At 42.3% G+C, this 25,455-nt stretch overlaps 5 protein-coding genes across 8 annotated transcripts; 2 read left to right on the top strand and 3 right to left on the bottom strand.

Annotated features, from left to right (window-relative positions):
* Positions 1-1,803: 1,803 nt before the first annotated feature.
* LOC135436460 (Y+L amino acid transporter 2) lies at positions 1,804-11,797 on the top strand. 3 transcript variants are annotated; one of them, XM_064694057.1, is made up of 10 exons: positions 4,793-4,929; positions 7,452-7,775; positions 8,292-8,538; positions 9,396-9,469; positions 9,538-9,683; positions 9,752-9,966; positions 10,038-10,267; positions 10,326-10,578; positions 10,709-10,770; positions 11,001-11,792. In XM_064694057.1, exons 2-10 carry the CDS (start codon positions 7,482-7,484, stop codon positions 11,001-11,003), a joined length of 1,524 nt encoding a protein of 507 aa, XP_064550127.1. In that variant the 5' UTR covers positions 4,793-4,929; positions 7,452-7,481; the 3' UTR covers positions 11,004-11,792. The 3 variants fall into 3 exon arrangements, with proteins under 3 accessions (XP_064550126.1, XP_064550125.1, XP_064550127.1); XM_064694056.1 differs by lacking the exons at positions 4,793-4,929; positions 10,709-10,770 and adding an exon at positions 1,804-1,961 and having other exon boundaries at positions 11,001-11,797; XM_064694055.1 differs by lacking the exon at positions 10,709-10,770 and having other exon boundaries at positions 4,792-4,929; positions 11,001-11,796.
* Positions 11,798-12,477: 680 nt separating this feature from the next.
* LOC135436461 (uncharacterized) lies at positions 12,478-14,121 on the bottom strand. Its single transcript, XM_064694058.1, has one exon. It carries the CDS (start codon positions 14,119-14,121, stop codon positions 12,694-12,696), a length of 1,428 nt encoding a protein of 475 aa, XP_064550128.1. The 3' UTR covers positions 12,478-12,693.
* Positions 14,122-14,188: 67 nt separating this feature from the next.
* LOC135436462 (uncharacterized) lies at positions 14,189-15,782 on the bottom strand. The gene is made up of 2 exons (XM_064694059.1): positions 14,783-15,782; positions 14,189-14,723 (listed from the first exon to the last, which is right to left on the bottom strand). The coding sequence occupies exons 1-2, from the start codon at positions 15,659-15,661 to the stop codon at positions 14,460-14,462; spliced, it is 1,143 nt and encodes a 380-aa protein (XP_064550129.1). The 5' UTR covers positions 15,662-15,782; the 3' UTR covers positions 14,189-14,459.
* A 106-nt stretch (positions 15,783-15,888) lies between these two features.
* Gcn2 (eukaryotic translation initiation factor 2 alpha kinase Gcn2) lies at positions 15,889-22,197 on the top strand. Of its 2 annotated transcripts, XM_064694050.1 has the most exons (11): positions 15,889-16,293; positions 16,355-16,527; positions 16,587-17,092; positions 17,147-17,774; positions 17,847-18,431; positions 18,493-18,681; positions 18,740-18,948; positions 19,005-19,300; positions 19,354-20,406; positions 20,470-21,434; positions 21,854-22,197. In XM_064694050.1, the coding sequence occupies exons 1-11, from the start codon at positions 16,237-16,239 to the stop codon at positions 21,978-21,980; spliced, it is 4,788 nt and encodes a 1,595-aa protein (XP_064550120.1). In that variant the 5' UTR covers positions 15,889-16,236; the 3' UTR covers positions 21,981-22,197. The 2 variants fall into 2 exon arrangements, with proteins under 2 accessions (XP_064550120.1, XP_064550119.1); XM_064694049.1 differs by having other exon boundaries at positions 16,587-17,774.
* Positions 22,198-22,492: 295 nt separating this feature from the next.
* Positions 22,493-25,316, bottom strand: PNPase (polyribonucleotide nucleotidyltransferase 1). The gene is made up of 4 exons (XM_064694051.1): positions 24,994-25,316; positions 24,510-24,929; positions 23,227-24,447; positions 22,493-23,165 (listed from the first exon to the last, which is right to left on the bottom strand). Exons 1-4 carry the CDS (start codon positions 25,131-25,133, stop codon positions 22,634-22,636), a joined length of 2,313 nt encoding a protein of 770 aa, XP_064550121.1. The 5' UTR covers positions 25,134-25,316; the 3' UTR covers positions 22,493-22,633.
* Positions 25,317-25,455: the final 139 nt, after the last annotated feature.

Below are 25,455 nucleotides of genomic sequence, written 5' to 3'. Positions count from 1 at the left end.
GCTGTAGTCACGTCGAGCTCAAAAACATCAGCGTGACATGAGAATTCTAAAAAAAATATAGATGTGACCTGGACAATAGGCACTCCTGCATCGAATTTGATTGGAAATGCGTTCATATCCGGCTAACGCGGCATCCGGTGCGAGCCGCGGCCGCACAAAATGAAACTCTGCAGGCGCGAGGGGCCAGCAGGTGTTTGCCAGTTTGTCAGTTCGTGCCCAATGATTGATTCTGGCCCAGCTGCAAAACAAACTAATAAGCCCCGCTGGCAGTCGGCTTGGCAGGTTGGCGACAGCTTTTTATTGTCGTGCAACAATGCGTAGGTGTTTTTGCAACTGCAGCCACACATGCCACACACGCACACCCACAAATAAGCACCCATGTAGCCATGTCTGTGTCTGTTTGGATCTTAAGCGCACAACAATGCTGCTTGTACGCATGAACAGCTCGAAAACAGGATCAAAGTTGCTATGGTGCACGCCGCTTGCTTTGGTTCACACGTTTTTTGCCCATCGGAATGCAATACAATAAATATAATATAATTTACACCTGTAAAATACAGTCACACGCCTGGGCATTTGCCTAATAACTGTGCAACAAATCTCCCCCAAAAGCAATGCAAGATTCACTTATACAGAATTCAAAGAGTAATCGCTAGTTTGCTTATAAAAAAATAAAATTACCAACGCAACTATAACATTAACTATGGCAACCTTAGCTCTCTAATCGAAATTTTCCTATTAAATTATTCAAAACATAAAAATTACAAAATATTTTAGGTAAATGATAAAAAAAATAATTTTAACTTGAAAATAACGTCAGGTTTTGTTTAGCGCCATCTTTCGCTTCTTTTTTTTTGTGAACAAGCGACTAGCCCTGCTTACCACAAAATCCATACTGCTTGTAAGCAGTGTATACGCGCAGAATTCAGAAAGCAGTTGAAATTTTCGTAACACAAGCTGATTGCTATGTAATACAATATTTGAAAAATATAAATATAAAGTCCGTTACAAATCTTAGGCTAAATAAAAAAGTCAAAACTGACTGGATGAAATATAAGCGAAAGCAATTACAATACCCGACTACAAAAAAAACAAGCCTGTAATTATCCTACATAAATCGATAAATTTTCATCGACATACCATTGGAAGCTATATGAAAAGCTCAAACCAGGACATGCGCAGAACATCCGAAGCTGACTTTAGGCACAACAACAAACAACCGCGAAGAACAGTCGAAACCAATGCAAAGCACATTGGGCCATGCTTAACGCGCACAGAAAAGGCGCGAACCTGAACGGACGACAGAAGCAAATCTGATACCGAAAAACTGAAGTAATGGCATAACTGGATGGGCATAATTTGTGCAAAAGGCCCTTGATGAATGCCTGCGCGTAGCTAACGAGCAGCGCAAGGGGTTGTCAGCACAAGAACGTATAATTTGAAGTACGCAAAAAGTATTCAGAGCCAACCAAATAACATGAGAACAAACAACAACGTGGCTTGGCAAAGCTCAGACGTCGACCTTTTTTGAATTTTGTTTTTTTTTTTTTTTGAAGTCTAAGAACTGCGAGCTTCTTGCTCCTATGTCCTCTTATCAGAGCTTGTTGCTGGAATTCGCGTTCTGGTTCCGGTTCTCTGATGCTGTATCCATGCGCTGGCTTTCAGTACACTCTGAACTGTGGCCACGACAAGGAAAATCGTTTTGAAGCTCTTTTGTTGAAAAAATTTACAAATAAAAAACCTAACAAGCTTGTTGACTATGCTCGATTGGCAGTAAAGTGTTAAAAGAAGCGTGCAAATATTAACTTTAAAAAACAAAATAGTTTATTTAATAATATACACAATTGAAAGATGAAAGTGTTTTTGCTATAAATATGCTGGGGAGACCTTGACATTGAGCAGTAAAAGTGGGACAAAGAAAAACGCGCATTCAACGAAAATTAATTAATTAGGAATTTAACGTAAGTTTTCATTAGAGAAACCTCAACAATAACAAGCCTTCGAATAGGTCAGTAAGCTTGGCAAGAACTTTGCCCTTCTGACACACTGCAAAGTTATTTTTGGCTGCAAAGATGGACGCGAAAAAAAACACGCCCCCCAACAATGTCAGAGTTACGCCTCAGTACGCGTGTCTGACGTCACAGCCCATACACACAACCTCTCAGCTAGGTGGTATATCAATTTGTGTCCAGCAGAACGTCACACAGTTTGTCACTTTCAGACGCTTTGGCGCCAAGACATATCTCATTATATAAAATAATTTGAATTTTATTATCTTTACTCTAGTCAGAAGTCTGATGCAATGCGCGCAAATGATATGGTCAGCCTCGGTGCGAAACCTGAGATGCTACTAACAATTGCTTGATTTGCTAACCACACGAAGCTTTGCGCAAAACCTTGGGCTTAGTATTAATCGTTTAATTAATGTACATTCAATATACCCTGCACCCTGCAGGGTGTGTTACCATTGATCGAATTATGCGTATGCGTATCGTATTCGGGCAGCCCCAAGAGCTTATAAAGAGACTTGCACAAACAGACATACACACACTTAAACAAATGTATCTTCTGACAAGGATAAGCATCTAATTTATTGGCACTTGCAAAGTGCAAAGCGCATTGCAAAGAAACAAAATTTAACAAACGCGCTTAAAAAAGGTTTGGTAACGTCTCGTATTTGCATTTTTGAAGATATCACAGGTTAAGTCATATATAAGATTTTGCGTAATTAAAAATAACGTTTAATATTTAGATCAATGAACAGATTGGTCGAACAGGCTGTAATTGGAAGTACTTTTATATGTATAATGAATCCAGATTTTTAAACACGTTACAAATTTAATCAAACAGCGAGGAAGATATTCGCAATATTCCTTCTTAGCAAATACTCAGAGTATTTATCTATGTCGCACTATAAATTATAAGAATTCTAATATATGTATTAAACTGTCTGGTGAATAAATTCATATAGTAGTGAGGTTCCACAAACTAATTCATTTTTTATTAGTTAGTTATGTTAAACATTCATAAAAATTATTAAATATCAAAATTATAAAATTTTATAAGAAGATTAGAGGCAATGGCAATATCTGCTATGCTACTTTCAAGCGAATTTTATATTCATTAGACTAGTTTAGAATTTTTTGTTTATATTTAGATGTCATTTATCTTAATCAGAGCTTGTTACTAATTCTGTTTGCCATTCGAACCAAATCCCTGCCTTAAGCTTTGTATCCACGAACTCTTCCAAACCCATTTATGTATTCAGGTTCTATTAAACCAGTTATCCTTATGGTAATTAAATAAACAAACAGATATATTTAAATTTGTTGTCACGCTTCTCGACAAAGCTTTAAAATCACAAACGTCACACTCCAGGGAATCTGAAGCATCTGGCAAATGGAAATTGATTTGCATACAGCATCGATATCAAAATAAACAAACCATATTGTATATCAATTGCTAAATAAGTGTACCGCTCTAAAAATTCCTCATATCACGGCAACAAATTGGAATTCCAATTTAATTCACTGACTTTGCATAAATTAAACGACTTTTAAAGTATGTACCTTAATTCAATGACGTTTTGGGCGAACCGTAAATTGTTGTTTATTTAAGTGACTAATAAACCTGAGATTGAGCAAGAAACATCAAACATTTTGAGCTTTCTGTATATAGAACATAAGAACCTGTAAGCAGCTGTAAGTTTGAGTGTAGATATACCCTCTGGCTGAGATTGCAGAGATCTGCAGCATGCTGGTCAATAAACTTGCAGAGCTCAGTGTAATATAAATCTGCGCCAGTTTAATCAGGTTTGAATGAAGCTAATAGTAATATAATTTTATATAAATTCTACAAAGAGCAGTAAATTGCGTGGGCTATTTTGAACTTATTAGAGAAATTGCAAACGATTTTGTTCACTTCATTGTGACAATCGAGACGGACAACTTTGTATCGAGGTAGCTGGGTAGACAGACGTTGCCGCAAGTGCGGATACATTCAATTATAGGGTAACTCAAGCGACAGAGTGTGGGATTTAAATGTGCGCGCAAAAAATCTGTGAGAGGTTGCCATCAAATTTGCATAGGCTAAGCGAATGACAACGCGTTAAAGATACATTCACGTACTTATTGTGTGTGCATCTAATGCGCAAGATACTTTGGTATCTTGTAGTGGCAAACGTACTGCAGCTCATACAGTTGAACAGGGACAGCAATGTCCGAATGTGTGGCTCTTCATCTTTTTAATATTTTCGAGTGCCGAAAGATAAACTATCTAACACGTATGTATGTGGAGAGCGTCATGGCAAAAGTACATCATTCTGCTAATTAGAGTTGCGTACAATTATCGTTAGATAAAAATGACGCGTACTTTTTCCGCCTTGCTGGAGAATATGTACAACAATTAAGAGAAAAAACGATGCGAGAATACGGTGAAACACAAAACCAAAAAAACACAAAATATATATATATAACGAAACAAGAAAAATAAACTACAACTTTTGTTACGGCAACAACAGAGATTCTGATGAAAGCCAAATACACGAAGAAATGCGGCAATCGCCGCGTCAAAAACTCGTTTTCGGTTCAAAATTATAAATTCAAAAATGCCGGTTAGAAACGAACGAGCCCTCCACAGAGCCGCCAACCTCCGACATGTTCGATGTAGCGCAGCAGCACAGCGAGCTTTGCCGACAGACCTCGAAGCTTGAGCTGAGGGCAGAGCTTTATCAGCGGGTAGGTGATGCCCAATGCCAACCAGGCCGAGCACACACTCTGGCTGAGATTGCGCCGCAAAGATGCCGTGGAGCAGCCAACGCTCTTTTCAGTCTGCTCTATTCGTTGGCTGCGTGCGGTTTCAGTTCTCGTCGTACTTGGCAACATTCGACGGATTTTTGTGGCGCGAAATATTGTATTTGCTTTTGAGAAGGTAGCTAACACAATAAATATCAGAAAATGTTTTAACAACTGTGTGTAATCTTGGCCAGAATTAACGCAGAAAGACATTGTTTATTCATTGCCCGTTCTTTTGTTTTGTGCTTTACACAGAAAAGGAAAATAACACAGCATTTTTTCGCTTAAAATTTATCTACATCGCTTAATTTGGACAACGCATTAAAGCCTATCAAAAAACAACTTAAAATTTCAATATTCAAACAAGTGTCTCAAGAGTAATAAATTTATACAAATAACAATTTACACCTCTAAGCCAAACAAAATTCACTCAATTATAAGGTTTAAGCAATTATCGCTCAAGAAGAGGTTCTTTTTTTTTTTTTTAATGCAACCAGTTTACAGTTTGCATTATAAAAGGAGAAAAGCAAATTTGTCGTAATTTTGATAATTACTTTATTAGTCAGCCGAATGTGTGAAAATCTACAATACAGTACAGTATGTATACAGCACCTGCCTGGGAAAAAAAAATGATAGCCGAACTGTGGAACACACATGAATACTGCATATAAGCAAATAGATAGCTACAAAAAAACTATATTGTATGTTGTTTACGGTATCAAAATTAATGGATTTTGTGTGCTATTTAATGCGTACACAATTTGGGCGGCATTCTAATACACATAGCCTGATGAATCAATACGCTATTGTTGTGATTTTGGGCTAAATTAGGGCCAGGTTAATGGCTGCGAACAGAGTGAAAGGCTAGCTACATAGAAGAGACAATTGTTGGAGTCATATGTAGTGCATTTATCTAATGGCTTACTAAATGCCAATTATAATTGCCTTTCACACGCTCGAATTGCGCAAACTCGTGACTAAGAAATGTTGTAAATTTCATAGTAATTCTCTGATATTATAGTATTTGCAAATTTCCGCATAGTTGCCAACGTCGGTAATCGAGAAAACCCCCAATTACAAATTGAAATCCCAATCAACAATTTGCTTAAAGTGCTCAATTTGATTGCCTCACAAATGGAGTCAAAATTTGGACAAAGCTTTTTTTTTTTTTGGCGGGCTATAACTTTTTACACTCCGTTCAAGTTGGCCGCTCAACTGTGAAGCGAAAAGAAAACCTTCAGATGGGTAATTAGCAGCTGAAGCTATTACCAAGAGAACGTACTTTTGGATACCCTGTAGTCAGATTTCAAGAGATCAGGAATTTTATATAATGTGTAAATTATAATGCCCTGCACTAGCAGATCATTAGTTAATTCACCTGCTCGTTTTAACTGTCGCACAATAGTTAATTCACATCTGTTGTTTTTCTCGCTTTAATTTAATGCTAATTTATGCAAAGCGTGTGCCCAGTGCCGGTTCTTGCTTTGGAGGAAGTACCTGGCTATATACATATATACTATACACATATTGTATAAAAACAACATTGTGACCTAATCAGAGCTAAAAGAGTAGGGGAAGAGAGAGTATGACGTGAGCGGTGCCCAATAGTTCGTTGTTTGCTTTCCACAGCCTTGAACTGCTTGAGGAGGAAATTGTGTTTGGATAGTATATTTTATGGGCCGACACGCGCATCCAGTGTCAACAATCAATCTGGGGCTCTGTCAAACTTTATATAGCATTTTATTTAATGAAAATTTTCGTGGTTTAACGAACTCGTTGAAATCTCATCGTCTTGTGTTTCCTCATCGTGTGTCCGAACTGAACCGTAGCTGATAATGAGGTCGATAATAATCAAAAGGTACATGTGCGCAGGGCTATACAAATGTCTGCTGTCGACTTAAGTATTGCAGAAAGGTTTAAGAACTGGAATACGATACGAGTAATTTAAAAGTAAAGTGCAAAATGTGGAGCAAATAATTTGCCTTTTAGTGGCCAATGAACTTTGATTGCCTTTCACTCACAAACATAAGAAGGAAAAATATAATAACAAGCACAAAGTCGTGCCGTTTCAAGTCAGATTTCCAGCTTAAGATTATGAAGCTGGTAGAATAAAAATTATTTAGCTGAGCTAGGCATATAAAAAACTTTAATTGACTAGTCTAAGGCAAATACTACCCAATTAATTAACATGAATCTCAGCTCTTGTAGCTGTTGTGCAAACAATTAGCAAAGTAATGAAAAAACGGCAACGGCCTCAAGAGACTCTTGAATAATTAGTTGCATTATACGAAGAAGTTGATAAAGAGACAGCCATACATATGCTATCTGAAAGACTACGTGTTATGCTGAACAGCTGCTAAAAATAGTCCAGAATATATAAAAACCATATAAATGATATTCTAAGCAACAAAATGGAAATATTATATATATCTATAAATGAAATATTTAACGATATTATCCTAATCTAATCAGATTATATCATAAGATAACTTGATCTTTATCTAATTTGAACTAATCATAATCTTACCCGAATCATAATAACTTGTACCCTTATACTTAATCTGTGCAAAGGACAAATAATTCAATTCAAATGCGGCATTTCTTAAGATTTAACCAACATTTTGTAAACTAACCTTGTCTTTAATGTTATTTTTTCAGGCAGCTTCTTGAGATTTGACAGCTGCAAGCATGGAAACGGAGTCGCTCAATCGCAAGAACTCCTCACGCAAGAGCTCCATTGTGAATGGCAATGGAGATGCATCCGCCAAGCTGACAAATGGCGACGATGGTGCAGGGGATGGAGGTGCTGGTGGCGGCGAGGTGACACTCAAAGCCAAAATGAGCTTATTGAATGGCTGCACCGTCATTGTGGGCTCAATCATTGGCTCCGGCATCTTTGTCTCGCCCACGGGTGTGCTGATGTACACGGGCAGCGTTAATTTGGCGTTGATTGTGTGGGTCATATCCGGACTCTTCTCAATGGTGAGTGTTAAGCGTGTATAAGTGCACGGGGGGTCAGCGACTTATAAATATGGATTAAGTGATATGCAAATGGGCCAACAGGCAGGTAGCTGACACCTGTTGAGGGCTCGAATTGATGATTGCATGCGGCAGTAAACAGATGTGCTTCGATGTGAGGCAAAGACAACGAATGGAAATGCGCGTGCCAATGTAAAGCTGTCAAAAGGACCAACACTCAATTAGAAATGCTGGCAGCGTTTTCTGTTTTAATGAAATTATTGAAATTTCTTGCATTCCCCACACACACACTTACACGCACACACGCGCACACACGCACACCCACGCAGGCCAGACACGCCCTTGTCAAAAGCACGCGCTGCTATTCAATAAAAAATTGCGTATACGCTGCGTGGTCGCTGGCAGTCGACTTGCGGAAATGACAGCCACTTTGGGGTTGAAAGAACCATATTGCTTTTAGAATGTTTTAAATTCTGAATTCTCTGCACTCGTTCAATTCTCTCATCAATATTGATTTAGGTGGGCGCCTACTGTTACGCCGAGCTGGGCACCATGATAACCAAATCTGGAGCTGATTATGCGTACATTATGGAAACGTTTGGACCTTTCATGGCGTTCATACGACTGTGGATCGAGTGCATGATTGTGCGTCCCTGCTCGCAGGCCATTGTGGCTCTAACATTTAGCACCTACGTTCTCAAGCCCTTCTTTCCGGAATGCACACCACCCGAGGATGCATCTCGACTGCTCGCCGTTTGCTGCATACGTGAGTACCAAAGAGAAATACAACTATTTTGTTGCCGGGTATCAGTGCACTCGCAAATGCTGCGTACTTGAACTATAGATTAGACCCAAATCAAACAGATCCCCTGAGAACAGAGTAAATACTCATACGAATGCGAAAAGTGTTTGACTTTGGCTTATCAGCAGCTGGAACCGAGGCGGGAGGTGCTTTGATTTCCGTTTTATTTATTATTTTCGTTGTTGTTTTGTGTAAACAGACTAAATAAACATCATAAAAATCAATCACTATATATACTGTGATGTGAAGGCTGACGAAGATCGATAGAAAATGCTATTAGATTAGCATAAATATATATTCTAAGCTCATTTTATGGCTCATGGAGCAGAGAAGAACTAGGAACTTTTCTAATTTGTACACACTCGTGGAGAATATAGATCGTAAGCTCCATAGACACACTTAGGGATGCATATAGGCTACCATTCGATGATTTGATATTCCCAATCTGTCCCTAAGTAAACGTTATTTATAATTATTTGACGGAACGGAACATGTGTACATATAGCGGTAACTAAAATTTAGTATCTGGAAGGGCATTTATTCTTCGACATCTCAAAGTTAGTTCTTTCAACTTTTGTTTATTCCTCTGCCCAAATGTCAAGGCATAAGTCAGGCACGTACTGGGGGACTGACTGACTGATCGTTTTTATACTTATTTAATATTGATTCAATAATGCGGACATCTACGCGCTGCAGCTATAAAAACTCAATGTCTTTACATTGTGTAAATCCTCAGTTTATTACATCATCCGCATAGTTCATGCCATCTTTAAATCTCTTGCAATATATTGAAGTTCCTTTGTTTCCATTATTTTGTACAGTGGTGCTAACATTAATCAATTGCTGGGACGTTAAATGGGCCACCGCTGTGCAGGATATTTTTACATATGCAAAAGTAAGTTAAATGGGATTTGCAATTTAAAGTCAGAGATTACAACAGAGCCAGGACATTGGCATTTGCAGCTGTTCGCCCTGTTTATTATTATTGCCACGGGCATGTACCAGCTATATATGGGCAATGTGAAGTACTTTACGTTCGATAATAGCGACACGCGGGTTACATCCTTGGCATTGTCCTTCTACTCGGGCCTGTTCGCGTACAATGGCTGGTAAGCGCTAAGCCGCTTTGTCTGTTCGCATGTTTGGTTGGTCTAATTGGATTTGTTCTGCCTGACAGGAATTACTTGAACTTTATCATTGAGGAGCTGAAGGATCCCGTCAAAAATCTGCCGCGTGCCATTGCCATCAGCTGCACGCTTGTCACCGTTGTCTATGTCATGGCCAATGTATCCTTCTACTCAATTCTCTCGCCGGAGGAGGTATTAGGTTCCTCAGCTGTGGCTGTTACCTATGCGGAGCGAGCCTTTGGCATGCTGGCCTGGACCATACCAGGTGGGTGGATATTAAAGAGGGAATGACAGGTAATTGAATTTTACGAATTTTTTCTTATTTATTTTGCATAGTATTTGTGGCACTGTCCACATTTGGGGCCGTCAATGGCATTTTGCTCACCTCCTCGCGCCTGTTCTACGCTGGCGCCAACGAGGGTCAGATGCCAGAGATTTTAACCATGATTCAAATTCAACGATTTACACCCACGCCCGCTGTGCTGGCCATGGCTCTGTTGTCCATGCTGTACCTCACGGTATCCGACATATTTGCGCTTATCAACTATGTGGGCTTTGCGACTTGGGTAAGTTCTGTTAATCATATATTTCTATGAATCAGCTCACATTTGATTTTCCATATAGTTGAGCATTGGCGTTGCGGTTCTCTGCCTACCCTGGCTGCGCTGGGCTCAGCCCAATTTGCCACGCCCCATTCGCGTGCCCTTGGTATTCCCCGTTGTATATCTGATTGCCACCATATTCGTTACTGTTGTGCCCATGTATGCCAGTCCCGTGGAGACGGGCTATGGCATACTCATGATACTGTCCAGCATTCCCGTCTATTTGGTATTCATTGCCTGGAAGAATAAGCCGATTTGGTTCCAGAAATCCATGGGTAAGTTGTTTGCCGTGAACAGACACTGAATTGGCCAGCTGCTTCCTTATCATGTGCTCACCAAAACTGTTTTGCAATACCGTTTCATATATGATTTATGCTGTGCTCCCGTACCTTGCAATTCTTCTAGGCGGACTTACACAAGTACTACAGAAACTGATGATGGTTGTGCGTCCCAAAGCGGCGTCAAAGGTTTTTAAGTTTGTTCCTTACCTTAGTTTTCCTAAGTTTATTTCAAACACGCGACTAACACGCTCACACACTTGCCTGCCCTTTGCACTCTCTACTAACCCCTTTTTATGTTTCTTTAACACTTTTAGACGTATGTCAAATTACTTTTTTATTCATAGTAGCGCACTTAAGTAGAACTTGGCGGTTCTTAAGTTCATAACTAATGCACTTATCGTTCTTATACTTTGCAGTAGGCCTCACACACTTCCTACAAAAGCTGCTCATGGTACTCGGCAAGCAAAAGAAACCAGCTCAGGTGTAGAGATTAGTGGATGGATAATAGCGGTTCATCTGTTGCCAGAGACTACTCAGAAATTATTAAGCACGTGGATATATCATGTTAGCCAACAGCAAATGATAGCATTTAATATTTAAAATTGCATAAACAAATTTCAAAAATGAAAGCAAGCTTTTGTGTATACACTAAATTCCAGAACTTGGCGCGATTTGAACGACGACAATTTGCAAACTTAAAGCGCGCCCAGCTCAGCAATAAAACTACGAATAGATATATTTTTATATATGTTTTAAGTTAAAACTAAGCCCAGTGCAGCATGTTTCATTTTTTCAGCTCACAATTTTTAACTAACACAAAGCTTTGGACTCTATTTTCAAAGACTGTGGAAAACAAATGGAAATTACAAGGGAAAGCAAAACAGAAGTTGTCCAAAGCTTAATGTTACTTGAAATTTACAGATAAGAGTACAACAAATCTCTATAAACAATATATTCACAGTCGGTTGAAGAGCTCAAAAACTACAAAACGGCATAAACAACCCTCTGTAAATATATATAAATGTAATACTCTTGCAGATACGTACATATATCTTATGTAGAAAACCGTTTTAATAGCCAACAAATAATTTGCATCATAAAAAAAGCAATAAGAGTTATCAATGTTTTCTTGGCAGCGCTTTTTAAAAATGTTAATTAAAATATAGTTTAGAAATTAGTACGACATACTCAGAAACATATAAAAGCATTGTATTTTAGGTTGAACTACGAAAAAATTATATTTATTTTTTTTTTATAGGATTTTTAGTAGTTTTTCTTAAGTTAAGTTTCGAAAAGTTGTTTGGTTTCGTAAAGTTGTTTGGTGTCGAAAATTGATATTTAATTTGGTTTGAGAAATACATGTGTATTTATTAGATTTGCCAACTGCCAACTATAGTTTAAAAAACTATACAAATCCAGATGAAATCCAGTTACCTTTTACACTTACTACAATAGAGAACATCGCAAATCGCACATATCCAACTGACAAACTGTTCAAAACATTGCCAAGATGCAAAACATATTTAACAATATACTTATTGAATTGTTGATTAAGATTTATTACAATTTTCTGCATTAATCCATTGTTTAAATGTTGCTTTGAGTGCTTTTAGCATAACAAAATGGCAGAGTACCTCAACCATATAAGGTATATCCTGCATGTAGGCATATACTATATAATTAATATTGAATTATGTAACTGTTACACGTTGTATTTGGCATATTAACTGTTTGTTAGCCTGAAGCCGCAGCTAAATAAAGCTGCTTAACTACTATTATGGAACATATTGTTGACAATAATATTGCAATTTATATAAATGTGTGTATATATATAAATGTATTTTATGTATATTATATATTATATTATATGTATGCTCGTCGAAACAACAAATATTTCGTGTTTCTCATTACAAAAAATATATATTTAACTTATATGAAATGAAAGAGACAAATTCCAAAAACTGATATTAAAGTTATTTCGAAGTTTTGCGCAGGGTTCACAGCTTTTTGACTGATTGCTGCATAGAAATCATTTGGAAGAATATTTTGATCTAGGCAGTAAGCAGGCAATTGTATGATTCCCAACCAAAATATCAGAACTCTGGTGTTTTATATCCGGTCTCTGTGCTCCCGTAAATTTGATATTTCCTGTTGTTGCAGCGTCTCCTCCGCATTAAGAAGCTCGTAGTTCTTGGTGCTCATATAAGTCGACAAGGTGGGCGCAAAGTTGGACTTATTGACCTCCTTTTCCAATTGGCGAAATCGCTTAAGTGCCTCTATATAATTAGCCGATGCCGCCAGATCTCTTGAGCTATTCTTTAGCAGCACGCCCTGGGCATCGCCGCCGCTTTTGTCAGTCAGGATGCGGTAGGAGTTCAGCTGCTTACAGAGTTTCAAAAATTTTTGGCGATACTGGACATTGTAGTGGCGTTCCATGCAGACCTTAACTTCGTTATACTTGGTGTCAATGCGATGATACCAGGCGGCAAGTTTACTGTAGTCCTCATGGGAGAGGCTCACCGGACGATAACGGAGCGACATGCTGGCCAAGTTCCGTTGAGAGTATTTCCTAATCGGATCTAGTGACTGGTTGCTGCTGCTGCTTATCCTTGTTCTGCTGTGTAGCGATGTCTTGGATTCGATGGATTTTGCCTGGAGTTCCATCTTGCTGTGCGTAGCGCCAATGCTCATACAGACCATGTCCGCCAGCTGCAGAAACTTGTGCATCTCCCGTGTGCACTCCTTATCCAGAGGCATTTCACACAGCACCAAGGTAAAGATGGGTCGCTTGGCATCAAACGATTCCTTGATGCAGTCGGTGAGCAGCGTACTCTTGCTGCGCTTACCGGTGGGCAGCGCCTTGAAGAAGTTGGTAATATCCGTCCGGCCATTGCAGTCAAAGATATCGAATATAGATAGATGCACCTTGTGCTGCTTATGGACGCCTTCACTGAGCACAAATTCCACATTGATGTGGTCGTCGCCAGTGCCGCGTCCACGCAGCACAGCATATTCGTTGTGCAGCCATTGGAACATCTCGCGCGTTGTCTGCATATTACGTTTGCTTGACTGCATCTTACCCCGATGCGACCACAACAGCATGTTGACCATATCGAATTTGCGCACATCATAGTACTCCACATTGATACCAATGACTTGGTAGGGCAGCTTTAGCAGAATCTTGTCCAAGTCCGATACCAATAGATGCGTCAGAAGCTTAAGATTATGTGAACGACGAGGCGTCAACCTCAGGAGACATCCGTGACGATGATTCCGAATCATTTGATCCACAAGCCCGTTCAGCTCGCAGCGCACATGTCGATCTTCCTCATAGCCAACAGCGTCAAACTGCAGCTGTTGATAATAGTGCGGCGTCGGCGCCTTGGCCGCTTCCGTACCGCTCTTGGAGCGTAGGAGCAATGTGGTCTTGTCCAGTAACTTGACGTCGCTATCGATTGGTGTCTCCTTGCTGCTGTTGGCTGACTTGTGCATTGTGTCTGTGAGGGACACAACAACGCGATGGACCTTGTCACACATGACGGGAGGGAACTCTCTTGTTTCTGTTTTTGGGCTGTTTGTGAGAGGTAATATCTTTTACATAAAATTTTGATAAAAGTTTACACAATTTTATTTCAAGTCGAAAATGGCATCTGAACTAATAAAACAAATACAGTTTGCTTTTTTGAAATGTATAACTAAAACAAGGTTAACATCAAAGTTTCAAACTAGAGATTCACACAAGAGTTTCCTCTATAATAAATGCTAAGATATACAACAACTATTATTAATAGGCACACATGAGCGTTTACATAAAATTAAAAATACATGTAAGCAATGCAAAATATTTAACGGTGAAATAAAATAAAATAATAATACTAATTTTGAATATTGTTCACCAATAGGTTTCTTAATTGTACAAGTTTAGCCTCGGATGCGAGCAGAGTAGCAACAAAGCCGGTACGTTCTTTTAATAGTTGGCAGTGGGTGCGCTTCAACTGCTGCTCGTGCTGCACATACGCCAGGAGCTGGTCATGAAGTAATTGAAAACGTTCATTCATCTCCTGGTGGCAGAGCTCAAGCTCTTTCAATTGGACCAGAGCATCAGTGGTTGGCATGACAACTGTTGGCGACATGTGGACCTGGGAAAGGGTACAAGAGAAGTAACAAAGAGTGTATGCTATATACTTGATTTACTCACAGTTTCCACTCGCTCCTGAATAGCGTCACGTTGCTCTGTGGCCAAATGCGCTAAGCCGAGCAGCTGCACATTTTTGCAATTCACCTGGCTGCCAGTGACCAGGACATGGCACAACATCAGCATATATAATGATTTGCCGGTATTCTCTTCAGCCGCTTGGCGCATATAGGTAGTCAATTCCGTGACTGAGAGCGCAGCCGTGAGAAGATCATTGCTTAAATAGCAGCGAAGGCCACACAGCGTGCCCAAGCACATCTCCTCCATGGCCACAAGCAGAATGTGAAATTTGACGCTAAAGCGACTGCCCTGCTCCTCACGTGTCAGCACATAATGCACCTCCAGAGCCTCATGTCCTGTGGCCAAAGCAGTGCGCATGCGATACTCATTCAACAGCCAGCTCATCAAATGCTTCATATCGCTGAAATTGCTCTGCGTGTCCAGACTACTTGAACTGGTGCCTTCGACCACATGCCTGTAGCGAACAGCGCAGCCTATCAGTTGCAACGATTCCTGCTGCAATTTCACATTGATCTGGACGATGAGCGTATCGACGAGAAACATCAAATGATAGCCACGCTCAGCAGCCAGATGCATGAGCAGGCAATCTCTTTGATCTACTAACAGAGTATGCAGCAATGCTTTCAGTTCACGTTCCTTGTGCTCCTCATTCCTCTGCGCACAGAGCATATCGAAGCGCAGCTTCTGCGCAACAAGCACATGAGGTTTGGAAGCGTTTTGGCAGCACAAGAGTCTTAAGGTTTTATCATCCGATACGCTCACTTCGCCGCCATATTGAAAAGTGTCTTTTTTGATGGCAGCACCTGTTTGTATTTCGCCAGAGTTTTGGTTTAGATAAACAATAACGCGTGTCTGTACCATAATGATTAGTTAATAATTTCGCACTAATCAAACACCAGTTCTAAAACGTACAAAAATGAACTTCACAAACGAAACGCACATTTGGAAGCAAGGCACCGTTACTTTTGCAAGCTGTAAGTGTGACCGTCTTTTCAATAATGAAAAATCCCGAAAAGCAGAACACACCTGGTATCGATGTTACTGGAACAGCGGATGTTAAGAGCCAAACAAGTAATGTTAAGTGTTATACGACTAGCAAACTACGCACACAAAACGCAAGTGAAAAATTGTAATGAAAAGAGCAACAAGTGGCAATTTTTAGCAATAAAACTGCCACTAGCAATAAAATAAATTAAGTTAGCACAATCTTCACGTAAAGACAACCCACAAAGCGATGCAGAAGATCACGAATAATGAAACAGCTGCCATCGCAGAAAAAACACGCCGGCTGCAGCATTCATAACAAAAAACACACACGCACACATACACACGTAGATACACCAACAACAAGCAGCGAGACTTCAGCATTTTTGCACTGCAAGCGAGCAGTGTTTGAGGGTTTTTTATTAAAATTTAATGAACAAATTTACAGTTAAATGGCAGCGAAAGAATCATTTCGCGAAAGACAGACGGAGGAATTGGAAGTTATAAAGGCAAGTTTTATTTATACGAACCTACTTGCAAGATGATGAAATGAACGTTTGCTATTTGTAGTCCATATTCGGCGCCGATGTGGAGGATCTGAGACCGCAAAGCAGTGCCTCGCAATGGAAGCCTACAGACATACGCATACTTCTAACCCCACTGCGAGACTCCTCCAATGGCCTGCCACAAGCCTATGTTTGTACCAAGCTACATGTGACATGTCCCTCCAAGTATCCAAAGCTGTTAGTCGGCCTATATTGGTGTGCCACAATTAGCTAATACGCGGTTTTTTTTTTTGCAGTGCCCCCAAAATAGTACTCGAGGAGTCAAAGGGCATATCGGATCAGTTGCTGGAGGCTCTGCTCGCCCAGCTGCATGCTCAATCTCAGGAGCTGCGCGGCGAGGTAATGATTTACGAGCTGGCACAGACCGTTCAGGCATTTTTGCTGCAGCACAACAAACCACCGAAGGGTTCATTCTATGACGAAATGCTACAGGCTAAGCAAAAGCGTGAACAGGAGCTATTGGATATACAGAAGCGAAAGGAAACTCTAGAGCGGCAGACGCTCATGGACGAGGTGGAGCGTCGCAAAGAGATGTTTAAAACGGAAGCCAAGCGACGCGGCGAGCCACGACGCAGCATGAGCGAGTCCAACAATCGCCATCCCAGCTCCTCGGAAAGTTCTGAGAGCTCCTCGCCCTACTATCGCGGACACACATATCCAAACAAGTGTCTGGATCATCGAAATACAGAAATGCTCTCCTTTTACAAGGTGGGCAGGCAAATCCAACGCGGCTGTTGCTTGGGTAACTACTACTCTTGTCTTCATTGTTTTGTAGCTTATGTATTTCCACTTCCAGGTCATTCGCAGCGCGGCTGCATTGCCTACACTGGCGTCGATATGCACTCTGGCCAGCTGCTTTACTTAACCGAGTGGAATATCAAGTACTCGCAACTAGAGCAGCCCTGTGCTGGCAATGGAAAATGCCACTGGAGTGCCGAGTCCAAGTGTGTCGGCAACCATCGTGTGGATGAGCTGATAGCCTCCATAGAGAAACAGGTCGCAACTCTGGCACAGTTGCAGCACAAGAATCTCATTCAATACGAGTGCGTGCTCTGCATTAAACGGAAGGAGGGCTTACTGGTCTATCTGGTGCAGGATTTTTTACTGGGTACTAGCGTTTTCAGCATCTCCTCGACGCTGGGCTGGTGTATGGATGGTGCGCGCATGGTGGCACGTGGCGTGCTGGAAGCTCTGGTGTTCTTGCACAACAAGGGCGTCTCGCACAGCCACCTGCTCGACAGCACCGTATTTATGGACAATGCTGGTAACATACGCTGTACAGATTTCTCGCTGGTGCCAAATTTGCTGGAGTTGACTGGAGGCGCTGGCCAAAGCAGCAACCGCGGCGATCTACCAGCATTGGGCGCACTCGTAGAGGCACTGATGCCCACCCACAGCTATGAAATGCGAGAATTTGTGGACAAGTAAGTACAGCTAGTATATGCGAATAGCAAACATCAACTGTAAATGGTTTTATACATTTAATTCCGTTACAGATGCCATTCTGATCGCACACTGTCCGCCTCGGAGCTGCTGGAGCATCCCTTTCTGCGTTTATATGTGGACAATGCGCAACAGAACTTGACGCTGCAACACACACAGCATCGCAGTTCACTGGTGCCCCAAAACATCCAAGGATTGTCCATGCAGCGCGCTGTGGTGCCCTTCCAAATACCCACTCTAGCGCTGAGCCAATCTCGTCTGCGCACCGAGTTCGAGGTTCTCATGTATTTGGGCAAAGGTGCGTTTGGTGATGTGTTAAAGGTGCGCAACATACTGGATAACCGAGAATATGCAATCAAACGTATACCACTACCGGCGCGCAGTCGCCAGCTATATAAGAAAATGACCCGTGAGGTGGAGCTGCTGTCGCGTCTGAATCATGAGAATGTGGTGCGCTATTTCAACAGCTGGATTGAGAGTGTTAGCGATGCCGACGCGGCTGAAATGGACAAAATGCTGGGCGGTGATTGGTCACAGAGCCAAGAGCTGAGCACCAAACCGGCCAAGTCCCCGCAGCTAGGGCTAGCCGTGCATGTGGAGGAAACAGAAAGCTCATCGAGCATGTGGAATGGTTACATGTAAATAGCTGGTCTAATAAGCCATTAAATGATTTCTTAACTATATCGCATTGTCTGCAAGGCCCAACATGGACGACTCCGACTCGGATGGCATTGAGTTTGTTGACTCGAATGGTCAAGTAGCAGTGTATGATGACGACGATGAAAACAGCGACAAGGAAGATTCATTGCAACGCAAGATAAGTTCGCCGCGTCCACAAATGCAAGTTATGTACATTCAAATGGAGTTTTGTGAGAAGTGTACCTTGCGGTAAGCTAAGACATATCACAGCTTCTATAAATTATAATTCAAAGAATCATTTTTTTAGTACTGCAATCGATGATAATCTATTTGAGAACACAGATCGTTTGTGGCGCTTGTTCCGGGAGATTGCCGAAGGCTTGGCTCACATTCATAAGCAAGGCATTATACATCGCGATCTGAAGCCGGTTAACATATTCTTGGACTCGCATGATCAAATTAAAATAGGAGATTTCGGTCTAGCCACCACGAGCTTTTTAGCGTTACAATCGAATGGTTCGTGATCAAGCTCAAGGCTTGTCTGGACACAACTAATTCCACGCTCTTTATAGCTGAGTACCCATCGCATTCAACTACTCAGCATGTTACCTTCACGGAGGATGGCACAGGCACGGGCAAAGTAGGCACCACGCTCTATGTGGCACCAGAGCTGACGGGTAATGCCTCTAAGTCTGTTTACAATCAAAAAGTAGACATGTACACGCTGGGCATAATATTGTTTGAGATGTGCCAGCCGCCCTTTGACACTAGCATGGAACGCGCACAGACCATAATGGCTTTAAGAAATCCCTCCATAATTATACCAGAGTGCATGCTGCAGGATAGCAAATATGAGAAGACCGTCAAGGTAAGCTTTTGTATAAAATCGTATACAATAGACTAATTCTTTTTTATTGTTAGATGCTGCGCTGGCTGCTCAGCCATGATCCTGCCCAACGACCAACCGCCGAGGAGCTGCTTGTCTCGGATTTGGTTCCGCCAGCTGAACTGGAGGCCAATGAGCTGCAGGAAATGCTGCGGCATGCTCTGGCCAATCCACAAAGCAAAGCTTACAAGAATCTCGTGGCACGCTGTCTGCAACAGGAGAGCGACGAGGTGCTTGAACACACCTACCATCTAAGCAGCAGTCGTGCCATGAAATCGTGGAACTCGGCCATTGTTATCGACGACATAGTTTCCCTCAATCCGCTTATTGAGTTTGTCAAGGCGAAAGTGGTTAATGTGTTCCGTAAGCATGGTGCCATTGAGGTGGACTCGCCACTTTTGTCACCGCTGTCCTCGCGTAACATTAACTCAAGTGCCAGTTCCAACGCTGTGCATTTGATGACCCACTCCGGTTGTGTGGTGCTGCTGCCCTGCGATCTGCGTACTCAGTTTGCCCGCCATGTAACCATGAATGGAGTAAATCTCATACGGCGCTACTGTGTGGATCGGGTTTATCACGAGGAGCGCGTCTTCAACTTTCACCCGAAACAGAATTACGAATGCTGCTTCGACATCGTCACGCCCAGCACAAGCAGCCAACTGGTTGATGCAGAGCTGATCTCACTGGCCTTTGAAATTACTAACGAGCTGCCTCGCCTGCGCGAGCGCAACATTGCTATACGCATGAATCACACGAATTTGTTGCGCTCCATTCTTATATTCTGCAATGTGCCCAAGTCACAGTATGGCGCGCTTTTTGAGGGCTTCATGGACTTCATTGAGGGCCGTATTTCACGCTTTCAGTTTCATTCCAGCATAACGGCAATCATGGACAAGTCACGTACCTCGGCACAGACCTTAATGGACATGCTGCTGGTAAACTTTCTGCTGACTGGTTCCAGAAGCAGCGTGGATGAGTCTGCCTTGAAGTCACTGATGCGCGGCAAAGGTGAGGCAGCTTCTTTGGCACGTGGCGCTTTGCGTGAACTGGAAACGGTCATAGGACTAGCTTACAGTCTGGGCGTGACGGTAAGTAGTTGATTGAACTGGTTGACTGTCATCGGAAGAGTGAATGTTGTTATTTACCAACAGTGTCCCATACACATTTGGGCTGGCCTGCCCATTAGCTTTGACCGTGCCAGCAATGGTGGCATTGTCTGGCAAATGACCGCCGATCTAAAACCGAATCGTTCCGGACATCCCTCAGTTTTAGCCAAGGGTGAGCGCTATGATGCTATGCTGCATGAGTTCCAGAAACAGGCCCAAAGTTTTAATGCGGCGCTGCCAACGCGTGGCGTCCTTAGTGGAGCGGGACTCTCATTTTCGTTGGATAAGCTAGTGGCCGCCGTGGGCATGGAATATGCAAAAGATTGCCGCGCTATTGACATAGGTATTTGCGTGTGCGGCACTCGGCCGCCGCTCAAGGATGTCACCTACATTATGCGTCTACTTTGGTCCGTTGGTATACGTTGCGGCATTGTGGAGACGGTCGGCGGTGGCGGCGATGAAGCGCAGGAATTGGAAAGACTGGGGGCGCTGCATGTCATATTGGTAGCAGAGAATGGAGCATTGCGTGTGCGCTCCTTTGAGCGCGATCGTTTCCAGGAGCGTCATCTGACTCGCGCCGAACTGGTTGAGTTCATTCAGAAGATGCAGCGCAGCGAGGGCATTAATGGCGGAGCTGTTGGTGGCGGTGTGGAAACTTTTAGCCAGCTGCCCAACATGAGCAGTAGTGGCGGTGGCAGCGGACGCGGCGAGAACGGGCTCAGCTTGTCAGCGTCTAATTCGACCATCAAGAACAATTACAGCCAGCTGCCCAATGTGCAGGTAACATTCCTCACCCACGACAAGCTCACTGCCAACTATCGAAGGCGCTTAGAAAATCAAGTGGCGCAGCAAATGAGCTCAACGCTGGCGCAGTTCATTAAGAAGGAATCGTTTGTGGTGGTAGTGGTGGAGTTGCCGCCAGCAGTGGTCAACGCCATAGTTGGTGCTATCAACCCGAGAGTGTTGCGCAGAAATGAGACTGAACCCGAAATGAATTTTGTGATCGAAAGGTAAAAAAGCTATAAAATCCATTATAATATCTAACTATTTGTCATGACTGATTGATTGACTGATTGACTCACTGACTGATTGCTGACTAATACAGTCCAAAACGAAAGCAGTTTTTTTTCAGTATTTGGGGAAATTCCTCACGCAAGGGTGGAAAACTAATAAAAAACCATTATACATAACATAAACTCTTTCAAAGATCTAAACATTTTTTGATAATGTGGTTCGCTCATACTACAATTTTAAATTTTATCCGGTCGAAATCAAGCTTGTTTTCAAAGTTCTGTATGAAAAAACAAGAAATACATATTTTACCCTCCTTGGAAAATCTTCCACGGGCGGTAAACTGATTATATATTTAATAAAAAAATAATATGTTGGGCAAAGTCGGCTTAATAAGAATCCTTTCATGCTTTTGCAGATTCCCGAAATACAAACGTTATATATTCGAAATATACGAGGAGATCGTGGATAATCTGAGTGATGCCAAGACACCAATAGTGGCCTTGTACAGCATTTCTGATTCCTATTATCGAGTTATCATCTAAAGGTGATTTCTTCAGCTACTTTATGATGCCATGCGATACAGTTTTAGAAGTATATATCCTTGATCGCTTCAAATTAGGTTACGTTTAAGTTTTTTATTAACTAAAGTTTCCTGCAATACTTCTACAACTAGATTTCTTTAAGCTGTGTTCAGAGGCCAATGTATACTTATTTACCAAAAACGATGTAAAGACTACAAAAAACGTTTAATTTTTCAAACTGTGCCGAGTTTTTCTTTATTGGCATTCAAAATTATTTATTTTTAACAATTTAATTAAGGAACTGTACCAAAACTGCTATAATTGGGACTATCTACTATTTATGGCAAAGCCTAAAATATTAATTCAAAATTAAATTTCTTTCGCATATAAGTAATAACGGGGTTCCAACTGCTAATGAAAATTACAATTTTCGCAATCTCGAAGTCCCTTTAACAGAGCAAGCACCCATTTTCAACGTACCAAATGGCATAAAATTTACAATAAAATGTATTTTAAAGAACTATTTTACATAATTCATAATTAAAATGATTTGTTTAATGTATATACATGAAATTTATAACTTAATATATAATGTATTTGCAAGTCTAAAAACAGAACAAAACTGTAAGCTGTACAACTGCTTGAGTTATCCCAAGTTTCAATCTTCAGCAACTTCAGGAGCTGTTCTCGCTGGCTGCCGCTTTGTTCAGACTACGCGCAATACCCACCGCTGGACCCTGTAGCACTTTGCGGGAGAGCCGCATAAAACCAGAGACCGGATCGCGACCAAAGTACTTTACTTGTATTTCCTGATCAACCTCCAAGCCCAGCGCTGAGGGATGCGCAATCTTGCGTTGATCTAGCTGCGAGTTGTGCAACAGTGCAGGGGGCATGCTTGGATACAAAGTGACCATCACGCCTGTATCCCGCAGCTCGGTGATTTTGGCTGTGTAAATTCCACCGAATTCCAAATCTGGCACGCGTTCCTTCTGCATGTAACCATCGATCAGCTCTTTGGCCTCATCCAGCGCCGCCTGTGAGGGGGCAAAAACTGTGAATGAACTGTCGTCGGCGGCGGTCAGGGTGGTGCCTGTTTCCAAGTAGATGCGCTTCATATGCAGTCCGCTGGGTCCAATGAGTTGAGCACGCTGATGTGGCTCCACGGCGAGACTCTCGCTGACAGGCCAGCAATCCTTGCGGTATTTCCTGAAAAAAACATGCAAACGAGCTTAGTCGATATTCAGATAAAAGATCTAATTGGACTTACCGTGGTTCTTTGATGCTTTCACCCATGATATCCAGTATTTTGGACTTGGCATCGGTGGCTTTTTGCAGTGACTCCATTACCACTTTAAGCGGTATGCCCGGTATCTTGAGATCCGCTTGAATGGCAGTAAAGCCTTTGCGCGTGCCCGCCACTTTCATGTCCATGTCGCCCATGTAATCCTCAATGCCCAGTATGTCAGTCAAAATGCGGTAGTCCTGCAGATGCTTGGTATCATTTTTCTCGTACTTAGTGACCAAGCCAATGGCCACGCCGGCAGCAGGCGCCGTTACTGGAACACCCGCGTCCATGAGTGCCAGGGAACCACCACAGACGCTCGCCATGCTGCTGGAGCCATTCGATTCCAGCACTTCTGACGTCAAGCGCACTGTAAATGGATAGTCGTGCGGCAGTGTGGGAAGTAAAGAACGCTCGGCTAAAGCACCATGGCCCAATTCTCGGCGTCCGAGTGGTCCAATCCGGCCCACCTCTCCAGTGGCGTATGGAGGAAACTCGTAGTGCAGCATAAAGTTTTTGGCCTTCAGGCCACCACTGTCCAGCGCCGCCAACGTATCGAGCTTCATGGCACTTTCCGGCGAGTCCAGACTGACCGTGCAGAAGACCTGCGTCTGGCCACGTTGGAACAGGGCCGAGCCATGCAACGGTTTGTACATGTCTACCTGGCAACTTATGTTGCGCAAACTATCGTAGTCGCGACCATCGCAGCGTCGGCTACTCTCGAAGATTAGCTCACGGAAAATATCACGACAAGCCTTATTAAACTCCTCTCCAATGGCTGCGGGATCTGTGTCTGGATATGACGACCACACCTTGTCAATGACATTGGCACGCACCTCGTTGACGGCAGTGTCACGAGAGATTTTGTCATGCTGTGCATCTTGAAAGATTTCACGCAGACGCATCTCACACATGCTCTTCACCGCCTGCACCAGCTCTAGATTCGATTCAGGCAGCGCATCCACTTCACGTTTATGGCGTCCATAAGCCTTTTGAAGACGTTCGATTTCATGGATGATAAACTGTGCCTCACGCGTGCCCTGCTTGATGGCCTTCAGCAGATCCTGCATTAACACTACATTACCCTTTCCCTCCAGCATGACCACGAGGTTCTGTTTGGTGGCTGAGACAACCAAATCCAATTGCGAAGTTTGCAATTCGCGGCGCGTGGGGTTAATCAGTACCTCACCATCGTTCAGGCCAACACTTAAAAATGATTACACGGAAAATTAAAAAAATTGTAATTTTTCATGTAACTTCGAATTTACCGCACGGCACCTATGGGCCCATTCCAGGGTATGTCGCTCAGGGAGAGCGCCATGGAGGCCGCATTAATGGCCAGAACGTCTGGCGAGTGTACCGCATCCATGGCCAGCATATTACACACCAGTTGCGTCTCGTTTCGATAATCCTTGTCAAACAGTGGACGCAGCGACCGATCTATTAGACGCGCCGACAGTATCTCTTTCTCCGATGGGCCCAACTCTCGGCGCATGAAGTTCATCGGTATGCGGCCCGAGGCTGCATTCTTCAGGCGATAGTCCACCACCAGCGGCATGAAATTTTGTCCAGGCGTTGGCTTCGCCTTTGCCACCGTAGTGACCATAACCGCAGTATCTCCCATTTGGCAAACGGCAGTGCCATTGGCAAAACGCGCTAGTTTGCCCGAGCTAATGGTCATGTTTCGTCTGATAACGAAAGCACATTATAAAATAGTTTTTGTTCTTGGAAGATTTTTGCCAATTGTCTTACCCATTGCTGAAACTGACCTCTACGGAAGGGACTTCGCCGTTGGTGGCGCTTTGTAGGCAGCGCCGATTAATTAAGAGCGTTGAACCAGAGCATTTCAGGCGATGGCTTAGTAATTTAAGTGCTTTTCTCGTAAAAATCATGATTCAAGGCGCGCAAGTTATCTACAATTTGCCGGTTGTCTGCGGCTGTAACGAACCTCGTGTAACCTTCGCGCAATGTACAAAACTACTTACAAAATTAAAAGTAATTTAAAAACGTGAATATGTAGTAAACCATATTTTTAAACTACGTAAACTGATTCAACAACTTGTTTTCATATTAATAAATTTAACTTATTTGTTATATGTTTATCACACTTGTGACGTCACACAATGTGTTTTTTGTAATCGATAACAAAAACTTATCGGTCTAATGAATTTAACAGTAACAGTCTGTGGAATGTTCACTTATCGAAATGCAGTC

This window comes from Drosophila montana, unplaced genomic scaffold (assembly GCF_035044405.1).
Source record: "Drosophila montana isolate Dmon_TW-CO22-7 unplaced genomic scaffold, ASM3504440v1 contig_3733_1, whole genome shotgun sequence".
NCBI lineage: Eukaryota > Metazoa > Arthropoda > Insecta > Diptera > Drosophilidae > Drosophila > Drosophila montana.
The sequence above is the reverse complement of the archived record's forward strand: the minus strand, read 5'-3'. Positions and strand labels throughout refer to the sequence as shown.